This window comes from Pogoniulus pusillus, chromosome 39, assembly GCF_015220805.1.
Source record: "Pogoniulus pusillus isolate bPogPus1 chromosome 39, bPogPus1.pri, whole genome shotgun sequence".
Taxonomy (NCBI): Eukaryota; Metazoa; Chordata; class Aves; order Piciformes; family Lybiidae; genus Pogoniulus; species Pogoniulus pusillus.
The window spans coordinates 7,615,385-7,632,460 of NC_087302.1; the positions used below are offsets into that span (position 1 = coordinate 7,615,385).

The 17,076-nt window shown below is 54.9% G+C and overlaps 1 protein-coding gene across 1 annotated transcript; it reads right to left on the reverse strand.

Annotated features, from left to right (window-relative positions):
- Positions 1 to 7,441: 7,441 nt before the first annotated feature.
- SRSF3 (serine and arginine rich splicing factor 3) lies at positions 7,442 to 13,031 on the reverse strand. Its single transcript, XM_064173701.1, has 6 exons — positions 12,933 to 13,031; positions 11,949 to 12,156; positions 11,332 to 11,466; positions 8,977 to 9,015; positions 8,498 to 8,584; positions 7,442 to 8,252 (listed from the first exon to the last, which is right to left on the reverse strand). The coding sequence occupies exons 2-6, from the start codon at positions 12,152 to 12,154 to the stop codon at positions 8,225 to 8,227; spliced, it is 495 nt and encodes a 164-aa protein (XP_064029771.1). The 5' UTR covers positions 12,155 to 12,156; positions 12,933 to 13,031; the 3' UTR covers positions 7,442 to 8,224.
- Between the last annotated feature and the right edge of the window lie 4,045 nt (positions 13,032 to 17,076).

Sequence of the window (17,076 nt, forward strand, 5' to 3'; positions counted from 1 at the left end):
GCCCCCCGAGCAGTCTTGGGCTCTGCAGAAGCTTTCTCGGTGACCGAATGCAGCAAGTCACAAAGAAAGCAGGAGAAGGAGGCCGTGAGGCATGAGGCTTGCAAACCTGAGGGTGCCCACAGGTCCAAAAGCAGCCCAGCAGAGGCCCCTACCACGCTGAGCCTGTGCAGGGGCAACATCTGACTCCAAATTCAGTGAACATTCAGCTGTGGGATCTGGAGCAGGACTCAGCCAGGAAGCAAGAACCACAGAATGGGTTGGCTCGGGAAAGACCTTTCAGACCACGGAGCTGAACCCTTCCCCTGGCAGTGCCAGGGCACCACTCAACCAGGGCCCTCAGCACCACTTCTCCATGGCTTTGAAGCCCCTCCAGGCATGGGGATTCCCTGGGCAGCCTGGGCCAACCTTGACAAGAGGAAGAAATTCTTCCTCACCTCCAACCTAACTCTCCTCTGGGGCAATTCCAGGCCATTTCCTCTCCTTCTGGCACCCCAGACTAGAGAGCAGAGCCCAACCCCCAGCTGGCTGCAGGCTCCTCTCAGGGAGCTGCAGAGAGCCTCCTCTCAGCCTCCTCTTCTCCAGGCTGAACTCCCCCAGCTCCTGCAGCTGCTCCTCCCCAGACCCTTCCCCAGCTTTGCTGCCCTTCTCTGGACCTGCTCCAGCCCCTCGATGTCCTTCTGGGAGTGAGTGGCCCAAACCTGAGGCCAGGATTTGAGATGCAGCCTCATCAGCACCAAGAAGAGGAGGAGGCTCCCTGCCCTGGTGCTGCTAGGAGGACTCGGGCTGGCAGGAGCAGCTGGCACCACACCTGCAGCCTATCTCCCCAGCTGGAGCAGCCTCCTCCCCAAAAGCTCATAGCAGCAGGAGATGAAAATCCGATCAATCCAGCAGGGACCGGGCAGGGAGCAGGACACCAGCCCAGGCTGCAGCCACCCACCGCGGGCTGAGGCACCAAGAAGGGGCAGGAGATCCTCTGCAGCAGAGCCCAGCAGCAGGGGTGGGGGAAGGCTGGGAGGAGCCGCAGGGGCTTCCCCACCGGGCACCGCTGAATATTCATGGCAGAGCAGCCTGTGCCAGCGGCGCAGATAAGGCCTCTGCCACAGCTGGCAGCAGCGATCTCCCAGCTGGTGCCACAGTGACACCCAGGGTGACACGGGGCCTCGCCCCGATAAAGCTGCTCCACCCTGATACTGCTCCCAAGGAAGGGCTGCAGCTTGCCAAGGGCCTGTCACACCACGCTGCAGGTTGCCAGGCTGCTGTGCCCAGCCCCGGGGAGCCTGCAGGTGCTGTCCAACCTCCCAGCCTGCTGGCATGGCCGTGCGGTGCCCAGCAAGGTGCCCCGGGACAGGCTCAGCAGCAGCACCCCTGCGGGGAGCACAAGCACTGAAACTGGTGGCAGAGCCAAGCTGGAATGAGATTCTCCTCCCTCCTGCTTCACAGAGCTGTAGAATGCATCCGGCTGGGAGGGAGCCCTGAAGGTCACTCTGTGCCCAGCAGGGACACCTCCAACTAGATCAGGTTGCTCAGAGCCCCTTCAAGACTGACCTTGAATGCATCCAGGGATGGGCCCTCAACCACCTCACCTGTTCCAGTGTTTCCCCACCCTCACCGTGCTGATGTCCAACCTAAATGTGCCCTGCTCCAGCTGCAAACCATTGCCCTTTGTGCTACCTCCACAAGCCCTTGAGAACAGTCCCTCCACAGCCCTCCTTCAGATACTGAAATGCTGCCCTAAGGACTCCTTGGAGCCTTCTGCAGCCTGAACAGCCTCAATTCTCTCAGCCTGTCTTCATAGCAGGGGTGCCCCAGCCCTCTCCTCATCCCCTCTGGACCCCCTCCAGCAGTTCCACATCCTCCTTGTGGATCTGTGACCTCTCTGTGTTGTGCTGGGGATTGCCTCCCCCTCTAAAATCTGACAGCTCCAACGACTTGGGGAGTGGAGAAACAGCACCACTCACAGAACCAAGCAGGTGGGAAGAGAGCTCCAAGCTCACCCAGCCCCACCTAGCACCCAGCCCTGCCCAAGCACCCAGACCATGGCACTCAGTGCCCCAGCCAGGCTTGGCTTCAGCACCTCCAGCCATGGGCACTGCACCACCTCCCTGGGCAGCCCATTCCAATGCCAATCACTCTCTCTGCCAACAACTTCCTCCTAACATCCAGCCTAGACCTGCCCTGGCACAACTTGAGGCTGTGTCCCCTTCTTCTGTCCCTGGCTGCCTGGCAGCAGAGCCCAACCCCACCTGGCTACAGCCTCCCTGCAGGCAGCTGCAGGCAGCAATGAGCTCTGCCCTGAGCCTCCTCTGCTGCAGGCTGCACCCCCCCAGCTCCCTCAGCCTCTCCTCACAGGGCTGTGCTCCAGGCCCCTCCCCAGCCTTGCTGCCCTGCTGTGGGCACCTTCCAGCACCTCAACATCTCTCTTGAATGCAGGAGCCCAGAACTGGACACAGCACTCAAGGTGTGGCCTGAGCAGTGCTGAGCACAGGGGCAGAAGAACCTCCCTTGTCCTGCTGCCCACACTGCTCCTGGTACTCGAGCCCATGTGAAGAATTGTTCAGCTCCAGAGTTATGTCAGCTGCTAACTAATTGAATCAGAGCTGAATGAATCACTTGGGAACATTGTGTTCCTCTTGCACAGCCTCTTCCATTGGGCTGCAGCTCCTGCTTATTTTAGTCCACAACAGCACTCATCTGAAAGGCACTGACAAGACTGGAAGGAACTACTGCTGGTGCCTCAGAGGCAGTGGAGCTCCAGAGATGAAGGAGCAAAGCAAGACAGTGGCAGTGTTTGGAGCATGGGCTGGGGGCTGGCAGGCAGGGCTGCAGCTGCAGCACAAAGTGCCTTCGATTGCTGCTGGGTGAAGACTTTTACCCATTCTGGGCAGGCTGAGGTGCAAACCACAGAAACACAGCATGGAAGGGGGTTGGAAGGGACCCCCAAAGGTCATCCAGTCCAACCTCCCCTGCCAAGGGCACCCAGGGCAGGTCACACAGGATTGCATCCAGGTAGGGCTTGAAAGTCTCCAGAGAAGGAGACTCCACAGCCTCTCTGGGCAGCCTGCTCCAGGCCTCCAGCACCCTCACACCAAACAAGTTTCTCCTCCTGCTCAGGTGGAACCTCCTGGGTTCTGCTCTGTACCTGTTGTTGCTTGCTCTATCACTGGGCACCACCAGACAGAGCCTGGCACCTTCATCCTGACCCCCACCCCTCAGCTATTTGCAGACATTGACCAGATCCCCTCTCAGCCTTCTCTTCTCCAGGCTAAACAGCCCCAGGGCTCTCAGGCCTTCACAGCAGAGGTGTTCAAGTCCCCAATCATCCTTCTGGCTCCCTCTGTCCCTTGGGACCTGGGGAGCCCCAGACTGGCCCCGGCACTGCACTGCAGGTGTGGTCTCAGCAGGGCAGTGAAATCGGAGCACAGGGAAGCTGGGACCCACCTCTTTATGGTGCTGTGCAGGATCCAAGGTCGCAGAGCAGCCACTGGAGTTGCACTTTGGCCCGGTGTTTGCACAAGGGGCTGATGCTGATGCTCCACTTGTTCACTCCTCCTCCAGCTGAGCTACATCAGCAGCAGAGCAGGGAGATCCTGCGGGTGAGCCCAGCCCAGGCTGTGGACAGGGTTTCTGGGCATGGTCTGAAGGTCTCCGGTGTGAGGATAGGGATGGAGAGCAGCAGGAATGCGCAGCGGGGGATGTTCGGCGGCTGCGTGGATCTGTGTGTCAGGACTCGCTGTGACATCTTGTGGTGAGGGGGTGAAGGGCGAAGGGCAGCGAGGCCGGGAGCTGAGGTGCTGTTGGCAGCAGCAGAACAAGCTGCAGAACTGCGAGGGCATGGAGATAAGAGGTGGAACCTGCCCTGACTGCAGGGAGGGAGAGTATGGAGTGCAGGATCTTCTGTCAAGACACTGAGGGGCTGGAGAGGACCCAGAGAAGGGCAATCAGGATGGGGATAGGTCTGGAGGACAGGGCTGGGGAAGAGCACCTGAGGGAGCTGGGGGGGTTCAGCCTGGAGAAAAGGAGGCTGAAGAGAGACCTCATTGCTCTCTGCAGCTCCCTGAAAGGAGGCTGGAGTCAGGTTGGGGTTGGCCTCTTCTCCCTCAGTGACAGGAGAGGAAATGACCTGAAACGGTGCCAGGGGAGGGTTAGGTTGGAGATTAGGAACAATTTCTTTGTTGCAGGAGTGGTCAGGGATTGGCACAGGCTGCCCTGTACAGGTGCTGGAGTGCCCATCCCTGGAGGTGTCCAAGAAAGGTGTGCCCATGGCAGCTGGGGACATGGCTTAGTGGGCACAGTGGTGCTGGGTTGATAGTTGGACTTAGAGATCTTTCCCAACCCAAACGAGTCTCTGTGTGTTTTAGTTCTTGGTGTGACTGGAGCATGGAACAGCCCAGCTCCAGAAACACTTCTAGTCTGGAGGAGAACTGCAGCAGCTCCTCAGAGGGCAGCTGAAACGTTTGGGTTTTTAACCAAACCCACTGTTGGTGTCCTCTAATGCTGCAGCTTCTCACTCCAAGCTAGCCCTGGTTAGCTGAGCCTGTGACAGCTGGAGGAACAAAAAGCATGGCAAGGAAGAACAAAGCATCACAGGATCATTTAGGCTGGGAAAGACCTTCACAGATCACTGAGTCCAGCCATGAACCCTACTCTAGAGAGTCCACCCCTGAGCCCTATCCCCAAGCACTACGTCTGCAGGGCTCATCCAGGGATGAGGACTCCACCACCTCCCTGGGCCCAGCAGCTCCTAATGCCCATCCTGGTGCACCTTGAGGCCATTCAGAGAATCACAGAATCAGCCAGGATGGAAGAGACCTCCAAGCTCATCCAACCCAACCTAGCACCCAGCTCTATCTAATCACCCAGACCATGGCACTAAATGCCTCATCCAGGCTTGGCTTCAACACCTCCAGAGATGGGCACTGCACCACCCTCCTGGGCAGCCCATTCCAATGCCAATCACTCTCTCTGGGTAGAACTTCCTCCTAACATCCAGCCTGAACCTCCCCCAGCACAACTTGAGACTGTGTCCCCTTGTTGTGTTGCTGCTTGCCTGGCAGCAGAGCCCAACCCCACCTGGCTACAGCCTCCCTTCAAGTAGCTGTAGCCATACTCAACCTCTCCATTTTCTCAGCACAGGACACATTCTTGCAGTGATCTTCTCTGCCATGAGCAAAGAGCAGAGTGGATATAAAAAGAAGGGAGAAAGAAACCCAAATCCCTTTCTTCCCCAAACCATTTGCACACAAGACTGTGCCTGGGGAGAAGAGAGAAGAACAAACCACACCTAAGCAGAGGGTGCTGAGGTCAGGCAAGATGTTCCTGGGATGTGCTTACACAAGAGGAACTCGCAGAGCACCAACCTCAGGATGCTTCAGAGGGGAAACCCAAGGGAAGCTACCCCCACCCCCAGCCTCCCCAGATTGGACACAGCTGAACACAGCAGCACCTCGAAACCAGGGCCTGAAACAACGCAGAAAGCAGCAGACAGAGCATCCCCTCCCACCCTCAGCTGGAGGAGCCTTCAGAGCTGGGCTGTCACTGAGGATGGGGCACGACCCACCCAGCTCTGCCAGTGTCCATCTGTCCTCTGCTGGCCAGCACAGGTTGCTCAGCTGCTCCTCCTGGTCCAAGGTCTGTGAGGAGCATCTCTGGCTTCAGGCCAGCACAAACATCTCCTCCCAAGTTTAACTGCAAAGGATTTTTAAACAGAAGCTGGAGCTGTGGGTGGTGCCCCCAGGCTGGTGACCCTCTCACAGGAGCGTGGCTGATGGTGCCCTGCTCGCAGGCAGAACTGAGCCATTTCCCTGCTTTCTCTGGAAGCTGCTCATGTGGTTCCCCACCAAACCCCACCTGATGACATAAACCCAGCAGCCTGCTGTGAAAGAGCAGATCTCATCCAGCCTAAGGGCATCGACTTCCTCATTCAGCTGAGGAGTGCAGTATGAGGTCAGCAGTTTGAAACCGAGAGCTGTTCTGCAGACTCCCCCGTGCACAAACCCCCCACTTACTTCCCCACAGCCTATACCACCTCCAGCACGTCAGGTTTCCTCCCCTCCTTTCCCCTGGATGGTTGAAACTGAAGGCTACTTGTCCTCCACAGGCGCCACCGCAAGAGGAACTCATGCCGGCAGGGGCTGACTGCCGGGTACCCAACGCTGCCACCCCACAGCCCTGGCGGCAGCAGGCGCCAGGAACGGGCACACAGCTGCGTGGGGCACAGGAGAGCAGCTCTGCCCGTGGATGCCTCCCACGCAGCACAGACAGCCCCGCAGGAGCTGCTGCCGGCGCCCCCAGACCGGAGCTGGGGCGGACTCAGCGGGGCAGGAGCCGCCGCGGTGGCTTTTGGGGCCACGCTGCCCTCTGCTGGCGAACTTGCGGCAGCGCACGGCGGCACCGCCTCCCACCGCCGCGGCTGGCGGCCTCACGGTGCCCGAGCCCCGGGGAGAGATACCACGGAACGGAGCAACCAGCTCTGTATCAACCACCTGCCACCTCCACCTGCTATCAAGCACCACCCAGGGCAGGTCAGCAGGGATGATCTGGCTTCACCTCTTCCTCAGGGCCCTGCGTTTGTAAACAGTTCAGGGTTGGCTGTGCCTTCCCCAGTGCCTGCAGCCTCCTACCTTCCACTGAACACGAAGCTGCTTATGGGCTGCTTAACTCCTTGGCAGGAGGATCTCAGGAAGGTCAGAAAAGACCTTTAAGATCATCAAGTCCAACTATAAATGCCACTCAGGAGTTAAGATCAACCTCAGCAGCCGAGGCAGTAAGACCTCTGCCTCAGCTGCCAGAGGATGAAGCCTGCATCATCCACACTCCCCCTCTCACCTATCTGCTGCTCCAGGCTGGGGAAGCAGCAGCACCTTACTCTTGGCCACACCCTTGGTCCTCACCTGGGCACAAGTGAAGGAAACCAACACGGAACTGCCCAGCATGATGGATTTAATCTGAACACACACAAAGGAAGCTGATGGAGCATATCTCCTGGGGTAGGAGATGCTGAGGCAGTTGGGGAGCTCTAAGTGGTACTCAAGCTTTGCACTCCAAATAAAATCTTCATGTGAGGTTTCAGCTACAGACAGGTGTGAAGAGTATCTTCAGTGCTCGTAGCACACATGCAGGACGCCAACACTGAACCCCTCCATCTCTAGCTGGCCTCCTGATCAAGCACTATGGAGCTCACCAGGACACAGCAGGTCGAGCCAGCAGCCCCTGCTAAGCTGCCCCAGTTCTGGGAACAGAGATGTTAGACCCTGTCTTGAGAAAGGAGTCACAGGCAAAGACCTACAACTCCCAGCAGCATGTAACAGTCCCCAGCTACATCAGAGTGAGATGTGCAAAGTGTTACCTCACCCTGCAGCACCAAGCACGCTCAGCTGGAACCAAGTTACACCCCAATCCCGTTCTGCAAGGCGAACGCAGGCAGCAGACATTAAACCAGCAGTTGTAACCAAAACTTTAATCCCAAGGATCTCACAAAAGACATTTTAACAAGTGACATGAAAATTCTTGTACAGTAAAGAAATGTTGAGTTCATTTTTACAATGTACCATCCCACATGCAACACACCCACACCAGCTGCCAGCTCTGCTCTATTTGGTCTGTTTGGAGGCTCTGGGGTAATGGTGGACCACATCTCTCAATAAGGCCTCTAGCCACATCAAGTGCAAACTAACTGACCCCGTGGCTAAACGTCTCCATTTCGTATCAAGCAGCCCAGTTCTGGGTACTGGAAGTCAGAACTAGAGCCCTGGGCAAAGCTGCAGCTCAGTCATTCCCCTCACACACTACTGGCTCGACATTCCTGACTATTCCCGAGAGCTACACTAAAGCAGTGTCTGCGTCCTGCTCTGCTGGGTGAAGGCCCTGCTCACAGCCACGCTCCCATCCCCTCAGAGCCCCAGCAAACATCCCCAGCACAGCAAGAGCAGACACATCCTCCTCCTCCAGCAGCCAGCCTGCTCCCCACTCAGCACAGACACAGGGCTGTGCAATGGTACATTGTAAAGGGATTGGTATCACAAACCAGAGCTCAGAACCATGTACAGATTCACATCTTTACATCTGCCACCTGTTACAAGATACAAGGAACAAAGCGAGTTCAACAGCTAAAACATCTTAAAAATGCACCAAGCTTTATGAAGTCTTGAAACAAAACAATGTTCTGTACATACTCCTCCTGTCCTCGGAGCTAATGACTTCCTGTACACAGCTCCTTCCCAGAGTCCTATTTCCTCTCGTTTGACCTGGAGCGACTGAAGGAGAACAGACACATTAGCACCCAGCTGCCAGCAGCAGGCTCTGCTTCAAACCCTGCCCAGCTCAGCAGGTGGTACCAAAAGGTTCTACGAAGTTCTCTTTTGGTAAAACAAAATAATTTCATTCTCCAGGTGGAACACCTCTCAGCAGAGAGATGATTCTTCACCACAGCCTTCTCCAGAATTACCCAGACATGGACACCCTCAGTTACTCAAAACACAACCATGGAGACTGCTCCTACCTGCGAGACCTGGAGAAGGAGCGCGAAGGCTTGTGATTCCTCTCCCGTGACAGTGACCTCTCTCTTCTTCTGTCTCTGGAGAGGGACCTGGTCAGGACCACAACACAAGATGGTTACAGCACCAAAGCTATCTTAGGTTACACTGCTGGCTGAAGAGTATCCCTTCAGGAGTTAAAACCTTTAACTGCCAACCAAGGCAAACTGCTCAAGGTGGTATGAGCCCTTGGGTCCCTTCCAACCCCTAACATCCTGATCCTGTGATCACAGAATCATACAATGTTAGGGGAAGGGACCTCTGGACATCAAGTCCAACTCCCCTGCCAAAACAGGATCACCTGTAGCAGGCAGCAGGGACATTCTCAACTAGATCAGGCTGTGGAGCCTCACTTTGGTATCTCCAGGAATGGGGCCCCAACCACCTTTGTTCCAGCAGAACTTGTCCTTTACCTCCCCCCAGGCTGCAGCGAAGCAATGCCTACCTGCTGCGGCTCCGAGAAAAGCTTCTCCTTCGCGGTGATCTAGAACCAGAAAAAGCAGATGTGAGGCTTTTTGATCAGCCCTGTCAGCAGTAACGGGCTGAGGCATTTCCCAACTTGTCAAACTCACTGTTGGGCCCAGGGAACGTGCCAAGAAAAACTGGCATCCATCATCCAGTAAAAGGCATGGAAAAGATTAGGCAGTAAACCAAAGCTGAGTGTGAACAGCACATTTCCAACCACGAACTGACTTAAACTAAGAACGCTCCATAGCAGAGTTGTCCAATGCAACACTTTTCATTTCCACTAAATACACTGCCCAGAACACACCAAAGTCCCACAAGTGGTTCAAAAAAATAAAACAAAAATAAAATAAAATAAAAAAATAATAAAAATAGCACAGACCAAATGTTTTGGAACCCATGCAAGCCAAAAAGGTCCAGAACAAGGCATAAGAGATACCAAGTGGGAAAAAAAAAAAAGTGAAAATGAGCTCAGTGTAAATATTGATGCCATTAAGTGCTACATTAGAACTGCAAACTGGTGATTGTCATTTTTTAATGCCATAAGAGTGTGTTTAGACTTATTTCCTTACAAAAATAAAAATAAAAGAACCTTAGCTCGGCCCAGTTCATCCCAAAAACAAGAGTCATTGTTTTAAGTTTTGAAAACTTGTTAGTAAAACCATTTAAAGGTGATAGGAGTTTCATTGTCTTTTTTTTTTTTGGTAGTAGTATTATTGTTATTTTTGTTTTTCTGGCAAGGAAAAGCTTGAGCTTGTTAGAGCTTTATTACAAAAATAATTTAGTTTGGCATCTCACATGCAAATATCCTGGGTTTGTTTTCAAGTCATTCACAGTGTAAGAGCTTCCTTATCACCCTTAAAAGTTTTCTCAAGCAACATATGTACGTTACCACTCAATTATGCACAGCCAGCCTTTGATTGAGAAAAGTAATTACTTATAAGCCGCTTACTCCTTATTTTTAACCAGCAGTAAACTGTATAAGCAGGAAAAAACTTACTAGTTTTTGGTTTCAACAAGCTAGAAATGGTGAGGTGAGGCTGCCGGACTGACTGCCAAGAAGAATTTGCTGAAAAGGTTTTGCCAGATGTTGCGTTGGATTTAGTTGGTTGGCGAAGGGGGTGGTGTGGATTTTTCCTGCTTTTTTGTTAGCCGAAGGCTGCTGCTGTAGTTGTTGTGAAGACATTTGGTAAATAAACAGCTGAGCTGATTGGCCGGGAATGTGTGGGCGGTCGAGGTGGCTGCTGCCGATTTGGTTAAGGTTGGAGAGAAGGCTGAGAGAAAACAGCATGCTCGGGAACCAAAGGGCGGTGCAACCTGACGACTGGCCATGCCTGGGTCATGTGAAACGACACCAGCCAAGCTGCATGGGGCGCGCTGGTCACATGACGCTGAAAGGGCTGACTGGCTAATGCAGACTCAGAGGGTGGTGAGAAGAGACATGATGGTGACTCTGTAACGGGTTCATTTTTATTAATAGATGGACCAAAAAAGCATAAAAAAAATGAAAAACAAGCCATCAGTACAACCATCTAGTAGCTAACAAATTAACTCCTACTCGCCTTACTCCTTTCCTTTCTCAACAGCTCCAACCCCTGACTCGGGAGGACTTCACTCACCTGCCACAGGTACAACTCAGGGCTGCAAAAACCCACGTTGCAAACTGAAACGGCCAGACAGAGCTAGTCTGGCTCCAAGAAGGAGTCAGTTGCACCAAAAATCCTGCTAGAGTCTAGAGCTGGGTTTGCAAACCTCAACTGACAGGATGGTCACACGCTGCTTTAGCTCCAAACTAAGGTTACGTGTAAAGACTCTGGATGCTTAGAGCAACTCTTACTGCAGCAATTAACGACGCTGCATGCTTAGAGCAACTTACTGCAGCAATTACTCAACAGCTGCCTACTTAGAAAGGGTTTGAATTGTGCAAACGAGGAGCAGAACCATCCGTATGGAAATGCTAAGCTGCTGTATGTCATGTTTTGCCATTATGGAATAAAGGAAAGGAACAGCCTAAGTTGAAGTATGGGGAAGAAAGTGTGACTAGAAGATGAGCAGATTTTAAGAGGAACGAGGGTTAAGTCCAGGACAGAGGGCACTAACTACCAACCTGCACAGTCACCCAAGGACAAAAGCCAACATTCAACACAACTTAAGTTCACCTCGATTTTGGGGGTAGGGGGTTGGGTTGGGGTTTTTTTAGCCTCTGCCATCTCCAAATTGTGATCAGATAGATGAATGTTATCCATCAACATGCTTCTCAAAAGCCTGCTTCTAGGATGCTAAAAGTGGCAACAGTGCCAACAGCTCTCTACAGGTGTACTGTGACCTCAGGTACCTGCGACGAGGAGGAGGACTTCTCCTGCGGTAGTCATCTCGAGGGCGCCTGCCCCAGGATGGAGGTGGTCCACGATTCCGACTCCGCTTCTCGCCATTGGAGAGCTCCACCCTGACACGGCACCCACAGAGGGTTCTGGCAACAGAGATTGACAGCAGTTAGCACTTCCAGAGACAAGTCTGTGTGCAGAAAGAAACCTAGACTCAAAGGAAGGGAAAAGAACAAGGTCAAAAGCTGTCTGTAGATGTTAGCCAAGGCACAGGGTATTCAGAAGTGACTCCAAAAGGTCTAACCCCTTCTGCAAGCTTAGCAAGGTACTAAAGCAGGCAGAGAAGGAACCAAGGAAGAGTCTCTTCCACTTGTTTTGCTTCTTTAGAGTTAACACCATCTTTAATGAAGTGATCCAAGTCACGTCCGATTTGAGAGTCCCAACTTTAAAATGTAAAATTAACCATCCCAAAGCTATTCCTGCACTATTGAGACTGCCCTCCCAGCACCACCAATACTGCAAGAGCAAATGGACCAAGCTGCTGGTTCTGCCAGCTAAAGCTTTCCAATTTCAGCTGCATCCCTCCCCATGCCTTCTCTTCACCAGGCACACAAGAACCATGCTTTACCTTCCATCTAATTCTCTAACTGCATCAGCTGCATCTCGTGGATCTTCAAACTCCACAAAGGCAAACCCGGGAGGATTCCTTGCCACCCATACGCTGCGCAGGGGTCCGTAGTAGCCAAAAGCTCGCTCTAGTTCGGTTTTGTTGCCATTGTTTCCAAGGTTACCCACATAAACCTTGCAGTCCAGCGGACAAGAGTCACGATGCATAGCTAGGACAGAAACAAAAAAAGGTTGATCTATATTGATCACACCGCAAGTGCAGATCTGCCAATTCTGCTGGCTGCTTTTCCCACGAAGCTCGGCAATGATATGATCCGAGAGAACAGAAAGGTTAATCTGCATCCAAGAGATGGGGAAGTGAGGCAAGGAGAGTGTTTAAAACCCAACAAAAATTCTAGCTGTTAAACTGTGATCGAACTTCACGACCTGTGTGTAACTCCTTTATTTTAAACGCCCCCAACTTTAAAGGGGTTGTTTCTCTGCGGGTCTCTCTTCCCCGGCTCTGGCTTTCAGCGGGGGCCGGGCCTGCAGAGGGAGCTGCGCGGGAGATGGGCTCCATTGTTCTCCGAGTGGGAGGCCGCACACACCGCGGGGGGGAACCAGCGCCATCTCCGGTAGAGGCCACGTCGGGATCGCTCGGGGTATCCCTCCGGAGCGTCTCCTCGACGCTGCCTGAGGAAGCAGCGCTGCCCCGGCGCGGGCGGGGAAGGCTCCACACCACCCCCGAGGTACCTCCCGCCCGGTCGCGCCTCGCCTCGCTGAGCACGGAGAGAAGGCGGCGAGAGGGCTCCTCAGGGCCGTCCGTGGCCTGCCCGCCTGGTCCCCACCCGGCTTCCCTCAGCCTCACGGCAGCCGCCGCCCGCGGCCCAGCTTTACAAAATGGCGGCTGCTCTTTGTTCGCCGCCACCGGGCCCCGCCGCTTCCATCCGCCCTGCCGGGGGCCGTGACGGCGCCTCCCCCCGCGCTCCGAGGTGAAGGTGCTCACCGATGCTAGGAGGGAGGGTGCGCGAAGGGAGCCCGCGCTGTGTCCGCAGCCGACCTGACCCTCCACCAGACTCCCGCTCCGCTTTTCCTCACTGGACAAAATGGCGGCCGCCGCCTCCGCCGCCTGCCTTTATATACGAGCAGCGCGCCCCCACGTGACGCGGCGCGGCAGCAAATCAGGAGGCGCCGTTCCGCTGATTGACAGCTCGGCTCGCCCCGCGCGCTCCCAAGCGGCGCTGCGGGCGCGGGAGGGCTGCGCTGGGGCGGCCCCGGCCCCGCCACTGCCCCTGCCCTGCCACCGCCACCGCCGCTCATCGCCCCCTAAACTCCTCTGTACACACCGCTTAGCGAAGCGGGACCTCACGTCCGTAGAGCCAAGGACCGGCCACACGCCCACGAAGGCTGTTTTGCTGTGTACAAGGGTTTTCCTCCCCTGGGTCTGACCCGGCGCGGTACAGCCAGGCCGTGTTTGAACTCCATCCCCTCAGCGTTAGGGGTTTGCCCACCGGGGGGAGCTTCGGCAGCCAATTCTGCTTAGGGGCAGGCGCCTGAAAGAAATGGTCGTTTGGGGTAGATTTTATGCCCGGGCTGCCTCCTCCCGAGGCGCGGAAGAGGGCAGTGATCGGGTTGGGTTTTATTCAGCGCTGAGCAGAAAATGGAGAGGGTCTGAGCCGAGGGCTGTGGTGGCAGAGGGCACAGTGCTCTCGGTGCGCTCCGCTGAACTCCTTCAGTGCAACTCCAAGTGCAGGCTCCTGCAGCTGGGGCGAGGCAATGCCAAGCACCAATCCAGGCTGGGCAGTGCCAGGCTGGAGAGCAGTCCTAAGGAGAGGGACTTGGGGGTGCTGCTGGAGGAGAAGCTCAGCAGGAGCCAGCAGTGTGCACTTGCAGCCCAGAGAGCAGCCAGAGCCTGGGCTGCAGCAGCAGCAGTGTGGCCAGCAGGGCCAGGGAGGGGATTCTGCCCTCTGCTCTGCTCTGTTCTGCTCTGCTGAGACCCCACCTGGAGTCCTGCATCCAGCTCTGGAGCCCCTGGGACATGTGGAGATGCTGGAGAGTGTCCAGAGCAGGGCCAGGAGGATGCTCAGAGGCTGCAGCAGCTCTGCTGTGAGCACAGATTGAAAGAGTTGGGGCTGTGCAGGCTGGAGCAGAGGAGACTCCCAGGGGACCTTCTTGTGGCCTGCCAGGGTCTGAAGGGGGCTACAAAAAAGCTGGGGAGGGACTTTTTAGGGCGTCAGGAAGTGGCAGGAGTGGGGGGAATGGAGCAAAGCTGGAGGTGGGGAGAGTCAGCCTGGAGGAAGTTGTTGAGCAGGAGAGTGGTGAGAGCCTGGAGTGGGTTGCCCAGGGAGGTGGTTGAGGCCCCATGGCTGGAGGTGTTTCAGGCCAGGCTGATCTAGGGTAGGGTGTCCCTGCCCATGGCTGGGGGGTAGGAGCTGGGTGATCCTTGTGGTCCCTCCAACCCCAACTGATTCCATGATTTAAATAGGATAGGTAAAATAAGAGCTTTAAAATTAACCTTGCTCCAGAGGATTTGCCTTAACTGACAAACTTCTCTTTCTTTTTGTGTTATCAGGTAACATAAGAGACCCATCTGGGGCTATGCTGCAATAACTGGTTTTAACCCAGACTTTACCTTTTGACTTGCACCGGGTGACAAATTTCTCTGGTGCAAGTCCTAATTAATAATGCTTTCAGCAAGAGAGGCAGTAAAGCACTTTGGGTAGAAAGTGATGCATGCTTACTGTTTTTCCAGGCAGGGGCTGTGCAGAGGATGCAGTGTGCTCAGTTTAACAGAACAAAGCCCAGGACTGACATTCCAGACACTCAGCTCCTGTCATTCCTTAGAATTTTCCACAATCTTTTGCAGCATTCTGCATTATTACGGAGTGAGGCCAGAGGAGGCCACAAGGATGAGCCCAAGGCTGGAGCAGCTCTGCTGTGAGGACAGGCTGAGGGAGCTGGGGATGTGCAGCCTGGAGAGAAGGCTCCAGGGGGATGACAGAGCTGCCTGCCAGTGCCTGAAGAGATCCTGCAAGAAGGCTGCAGAGAGACTTTTGCTGAAGGTGTCCATAGACAAGCCAAGGGGGAATGGTTTGGAGCTGAAGCAAAGCAGGGTTAGACTGGAGCTGAGAAGTTCTTCAGTACAAGAGTGATAAGACTCTGGAAGAGATTGCCCAGGGAGGCTGTGGCTGCCTCCTCCCTGGGGCTGTTCAAGCCCAGGTTGGATGAAGCCTTGAGCTGCCAAGTCTAGTTGAGAGGTGTCCCTGCTCATGGCAGCGGGTTTGGAGTGGATGACCTCTGAGGTCCCTTCCACCCTAAGTCCTTCTATGATGATTCTATGGTTCTAAATACAGCATTCAGCACTCGGGGGACCTGTTCTGACATGGGCTTATGGCCAGCAGCCACATACTGTAAAGAGCATTTCATCAGCTCCTGCCCCATTCTCACTTTGCTTTTGAGTTCTAAAGAAACCGAAGGCAGCACCTGGCTGTGGCAAAAGGAAGAGGTCATAGCAGGGGCAGCTGCATTCAGCCCCAAACCCAACCTGCTTCTCTAGATGGTTTTAAGATGTCCCAACACAGCCACACAGCACTTCAGTAACTCAAGAGTCAGCATTCTGATTGTCCTCCAAGAGATGATAGCCTGAGTCAGCTGCGAGCAGCACTGTCTGGGTGTGCTCATGTGTTATGCTGCTTGGCACTGGCTGCCCAGGGAGGTGGTGGAGTCCCCATCCCTGGAGATGTTCAAGAAAGGTGTGACCATGGCACTTGGGGAGATGTCTCAAGTTGTGCCAGGGGAGGTATGGGCTGGATGCTAGGAGGAAGTTCACAGTACCACAGTATCACCAAGGTTGGAAGAGACCTCACAGACCATCAAGTCCAACCCTTTAGCACAGAGCTCAAGGCCAGACCATGGCACCAAGTGCCACGTCCAGTCCTGCCTTGAACAGCTCCAGGGACGGCGACTCCACCACCTCCCCGGGCAGCACAGAGAGAGTGACTGGCATAGGAATGGGCTGCCCAGGGAGGTGCTGGAGGGAACACTGATCCTACAAACAAGAGCAGATCTACTGGAAACCAAGGCTAGATGGAAAAAGCATCTCATGCCTGTGCAGCTATGGCGGAGCACAGGTACCTCTGGAGCAGAATCCATGACTCACAAGGTGTTACCCTCCTACCATTCTTGGAGTCACAGAATGGTTTGGGCTGGAAGGGACCTTAAAGCTCAGTCAGTTCCAACCCTCCTGCCATGGGCAGGGACACCTCCCACCAGCCCAGGTTGCTCAAGGCCTCATCCAACCTGGCCTTGAACTCCTCCAGGAAGGTTGTGATCTTCGATCATATTGGGTGATTCTGTGCTCCACAACCTCCCTGGGCAACCTGTGCCAGTGTCTCCCCACCCTCACTGTCAAGAATTTCTTCCTAATCCCCTCTCTTCCAGCTCAAAGCCATTCCCCTCATCCTGTCACTCCCAGCCCTTGTACAAAGTCCCTCCCCAGCCCTCCTGTTGCTCTTTCAGGTAGTGGAAGGCAGCTCTAAGGTCTCCCTGGAGTCTTCTCCAGGCTGAAGAGCCCAAACTCTCTCAGCCTATTCTCACAGCTCCCAGCCTTTGCAGCACATTTGTGCTGTCCCCTGGCTCCACTCCAGCAGGTTCCCGTCTCTGCTGTGCTTTGGTCCTTTAAGAAACACCTTGGTCTGTGCCTGGGCACCCCCTCTAGCACGAAGCTCTCCAGTCTGGGGACAAGGTAGCTGATTGTCAGCTCACCTCGGGGCTCCTCTGCTTCTTGGACCCCTCTGCCACCTCCTCCAGCCACGCGGGGCTGTGGGCACCAGATGGCAGCATCCTCCTCTGGCAGGGGCAGATGGGGGAGCAGCCCCAGCGCCGTGGGGGACATTCCTGGGCCTGGTTTCTGCTCGGTCGAGGCTCTTAGCAGAGGTCTTCAGGCTGACTGCCATGCTGCGGAGCCAGGGATTAGCTCAGAGAGCCCAGAGGGTGTAGCAGCAGCAGCAGCAGCTCAAGGGACTAGAGGCTTCGTCTCGGCTTCACCTGAGTTTGTTTTGCAGGCAGAAAATGTTCCATCTGGAGACTGCTTTGGGAAGGAAGGAGTCAGCCCCGGGCTTGGCTCCCGGGCAGGTTCTGCAGGACGAAAC

Excerpts from the sequence above, each read along its gene's own strand:
- SRSF3 (XM_064173701.1), bottom strand. The coding sequence starts at position 12,154 with ATGCATCGTGACTCTTGTCCGCTGGACTGCAAGGTTTATGTGGGTAAC. Across the intron at positions 9,016-11,331 it reads AGTCCTCCTCCTCGTCGCAG|ATCACCGCGAAGGAGAAGCT; the intron begins GTACCTGAGGTC and ends TTCTGGTTCTAG. Across the intron at positions 8,585-8,976 it reads TTTTCTCGGAGCCGCAGCAG|GTCCCTCTCCAGAGACAGAA; the intron begins GTAGGCATTGCT and ends GGTCCTGACCAG.